At 36.4% G+C, this 4,635-nt stretch overlaps 1 protein-coding gene across 1 annotated transcript; it reads left to right on the forward strand.

Moving 5' to 3' along the window:
* The first annotated feature begins 363 nt into the window (after nt 1–363).
* LOC101736872 (uncharacterized) lies at nt 364–3,962 on the forward strand. The gene is made up of 2 exons (XM_004922012.5): nt 364–795; nt 2,132–3,962. The coding sequence occupies exons 1-2, from the start codon at nt 663–665 to the stop codon at nt 2,809–2,811; spliced, it is 813 nt and encodes a 270-aa protein (XP_004922069.2). The 5' UTR covers nt 364–662; the 3' UTR covers nt 2,812–3,962.
* Nucleotides 3,963–4,635: the final 673 nt, after the last annotated feature.

A 4,635-nucleotide genomic window follows, 5' to 3' on the forward strand; every position in this document is an offset into this window, starting at 1 on the left:
TGCTCCAACTTGACACAAGCGAATTCAATAAAAAAAAACACCAGACTAAAGAGGTCGATGCACATTCGAACTCCTTTCGATTTTAAACCAAGTATGTGTATTCTATAGTTGCAGAAGTTGTGTTTTCCTTTTGACGTCTAAATGGTCGTAAAGCATCACTGCTTAGTTCAATACACCAGCTAAAATTTCAAACCTTGAACTCTGCGACTGACTCTGGTATGATGATCAGGTTATTAGAAAATTTGCAGGACGGAAAAACCAAAACAATATGACTTACGATAAATTTAGTGCAGAACTTAAAAAACACGATTAAAGAGAGCGAAAGAAAGAGAGAGAGAGAGAGAGAGAGAGAGAGAGAGAGATAATACACTTTATTGCACCCCATAACACAATTTACATTCAAATACATACTCACATACATATAATAAATAAACAACATATCAAAAGAAAAAGGATAATATTCCGAATTAATACGTTGTCGTACATGTTAGTTAATGAATGTACAGCTTTATCTAAACGGGCGAGGTCGACGTGCGGCTGAACCCAGTGGGGCGCGGCGCGGCGTGGCGGGGCAGCGACGCGCGGGCACAAACATTTCTAGAACAGTTCATACATAGAGAGCGGGACGGGAACTCGTCGCGCGTGACGCGATCTACGCCACAATGGACGTGGGACGCTTAATCGAATGCGTCAAAGACCACGTGTACTTATACGATATAAAACATAAGGATTACAAAAACATCGCACTCAAAACGGCCGTGTGGGAAGCCATCGCGAAGGAATTACATCAAACATGTAAGTTATAGACGCGTCAATATCGTTATTGACCTCGAACGTTTTTGTTGATAAGGAAAGGTATACAGAACAATATATTTATTATCATTCCGTTACCCGCGTATACCGCATGTATAAGTTAATATTTAAAACCGTGCTGTTTTTTGAAAGGAGGATACCTCCTCCCGTTTTTGTTGTAAAATTGAATACTTGATTAAACACGAAAACTATTTTTATTATTACAACTTTTTTAAATTTGTTAGAGCTTATTGTACCTAAGCCCGCACGGGTACGTACAATTGGAACTTCGTTATCATGAGTCAAGGAGTGTAGTGGTATTCATGATGTGATTGATGTCTATAGACTATTTTATCCACTTAACATCAGAAGCGTAGGTATGTTCACGTATATGCGTTATTAAAAAAAATTGCGAATAGTATTAAAACATTGAAAATTAAATTATGTAATTTTACATTTTTTACTGGTGGCAGGACTTCTTGTCAGTCCGCACAGGTAGGTACCACCACCCCGCCTATTTCTGCCGTGAAGCAGAAATGCGTTTCGGTTTGAAGGGTGGGGCAGCCGTCGTAACTATGCTGAGACCTTAGAACTTATATCTCTAGGTGGGTAGCGCATTTACGTTGTAGATGTCTATGGGCTCCAGTAATCACTTAACACCAGGTGGGCTGTGAGCTCGTCCAACCATCTAAGCAATAAAAAACCGATTTAATTATTGGTTTATTCAAATCATTTTGTTGCTGGCATTCAATTATAGTATATGAACACAAACTGTTTTAGTTTAAAATAGCTTATTTACAAACAAAGCCCTGATCTGTGGCGTTGTGGATATTGTTATCGGCGGATCGGACAGACGGGTGTTAACTTATTATTATTATCGAAGCACAAAATGACGCCTCTTATCCTGAGACATTAGGGCTGATCTTAATTACTTTGGGAAACATAATGTTAATAATGGTAGCGCTGACCTTGAGACAAGAGGTCAAAGATTAATTGGTAACGGTTTGGCTACTTTGCAAAAGGATAAGTGTGATTACTTCACTGCAAAAATAGGCAAGATGGATATGGGTATGGAGGCTCTCAATGCGCCCTGCAACCCCCAAAGGCGGCTGGTTTAATGTTCTTAGTTACGTCTTAATAATGGCGAGTGGCGAGCGAGGTGATGTAGACCTCGTCAAAAATAAGAAAGATTTTACATACGCTTGTGTTTATAGGTTTACTTGATTTACGGTTCAGATCGTGAGTCACGTTTATCGTATCCTAATACTCTGAACTAGTGCAGTAATTTAAAAGACGCGTATGTTTAAAATTTTAATTTAACAGACAATCTTTATTTCAGGCGATACCGTGAAATTAAAATGGAAAACGATAAGAGATGGGTATATAAAATACAAAAAACAGGTTAAGGATAGCGCCTTCAACGGTAAAAAGATAAACGACTACATATGGAGATCGCAATTAGTTTTTTTGGACAGTCACAACGTGACAAGAAACTCCAAGGCGAATCAGAATAATCAAAAGGCTTTAACGCAGCTACAAACCGAAGATTCGCCCGGTGAGGCAGCTTGGCACTCACCAAAACCCGAAGCGCACACATCCCAAGAATCGCAAAGCCCGTCCGATATGAATTATCAAAATGAATCGAGACTGACCAAGCGCAAGGCTGAAGACGACGTGGACAAAATTCTAAATTATTTAGTTAACAAAAAAGAAAAAAAATATGATGCCGTTGATTATCTGTTTATGAGTTACGCGGAAACGTTCAAGACCTTCTCGTCTCGAACTCAAACCGATATGAAATTGGAATTAGCTAATTTATTTCTTAACGCCGAACTAAAAGAGTTTGCGAACGCCGAAAGCGCTCAGAGACTGACCGCAGAGGCCCAGTCCGGTTCGGATAGTTCCAGTAGCTCAAGCGATTCGGATAACTGCGAGAATTCTCAAACAGATCCCATAGGAACGATGGATGTTAAAATTGAAAGGTCATCGACGCCTGATTACTTTGAGCAGAAATTTTAGTTTGAATTATGGATGAGTATGTTCGAATTTGAGTTTAACGAGACATGTTATATGTTTAAAAGTACAATGGTACCGAGAGACGTAGGCCACAGAAATACAACATAAATTGACTAGCGATTTCGATTTAGAAATTAGGAAATTCTTCTTCTTTTTCTCCACCTTATCCTATTAAGTGGGGTCGGCACAGATAATTTTTCTATTCAATTCTCTTCTATTAGCCGTCATCTCAACAATCACCCCTCTCTTTCATATCGTCATTTACACACTCCATCCATGTCTTCTTCGGTCGACCTCTTCCCCCTCTACCTTGCACTAAATTAGGACATTAAATTAAATTATAATATAATGATATTCTTTGTTGCCATGACTAGGTACCAAGTAAACAATGTGATCTGTTGTTATTTTGTTTCAGAAACCTTATTAAGGTTTTCAATTTAAAATTATTATACACGAGACATCCAGTGTAATAATTCCAAGTCATAATCTTTCATCTACATTATAGCGTAGATGTATTCTCTTGAAAGTTTGTAAAAAGAATTTAGTGTGGTTTAATGGCTTTTGAAGTTAATGTTCTTACGAACCGAATGATGTTTAGTGATTATAGACAACTGAACGTAAATGCCGCTACTCACTTGGAAACATGAGGCCGAAGTCGTCGAATAATGAGGTCGAACAATACAGTGAGGCGTCTCGTGAGCCCCCGTCGATAGGTACCAATAGTAGCAGCAGTAGAAGTGGTTGCTTTTCGGTTTGAAAGGCGGGGCGGCAGTAGTACTATAAAAACTGAGACCTTAGAACTATTATTTCAAGGTGGCGGCAATTACGTTGTAGATGTCTATGGGCTCCAGTAACCATTTAACACCAGATGGGGCCCTGAGTTCGGCCACCATCTAAGCAATAAAAAAAGTCTTAACTGTATATTATTTAAATATTGTTGAACCATCACTGTCTCGCGCCAAAAATGACTGATCTCAAATGCTGGTTCATAATACGCTACCACCGATATAGTAGTGACGCTAGTTAAATAGTACATGTTTTTTATTATATCGTATAGTTCCTTCATCGTGGAAGTTATTAGTGAACCTATCTTAAATATTTATGTATTATATTATATTTGAATAATAATAATAAATCGTTCGAAATTAGAATAACTTTTATTTATCTAAAATATATTAAGAAAAACGTATAATAACGTCTAATGTTGTAAATTTTTAAACAAAAATGTTATATTAGGCTCACTAAATAATAAAAATTTAAAAAAATATAGTATACTATAAGCCTGGATCTTTGAATGTTGATTGTTCGTGGCTGAATTGAATGAAAAAGTATTCTAATTGATTTCGCTCAAGAGAGTTAGTAACATAATTAAACAAGCAGGATATAAGGTATTTTAATACGCTTTTATTAGGTTCAGACGTATGTATGTTAGTTAGTATGTATGTTTGTAACGGAATCTTTGAAGATGATTTTGACCCCCTTCAAAACGTCGGATTAACTCGCAATTTGGTATACTTATTAAGGACCGATGACAATTCAATATTAAAAATAAAAAATAAAAAAAATGGAAATTGAACTAAAAAATGAAAAATAAACAATAGTTTAAAAACTAACAAAATACGCTTTTATAGAAAATCCAACTAAAAACTAGAAAATAAATTTTAATAAATTTGAATTAAAAATAGTGTAAGAAAAAATGATTTTATTGTAAAAAAGCGTGAGGTGCATGGTAGCAGTAGTTATAAATATTTTATGAACAGATATGAGTACAAGGGTTATTTTGATAATATCCTGAAAAGCACTCCACCCTTTTTTACAATAAAACAC

The sequence above is a fragment of the Bombyx mori genome, chromosome 26, assembly GCF_030269925.1.
Source record: "Bombyx mori chromosome 26, ASM3026992v2".
Taxonomy (NCBI): domain Eukaryota; kingdom Metazoa; phylum Arthropoda; class Insecta; order Lepidoptera; family Bombycidae; genus Bombyx; species Bombyx mori.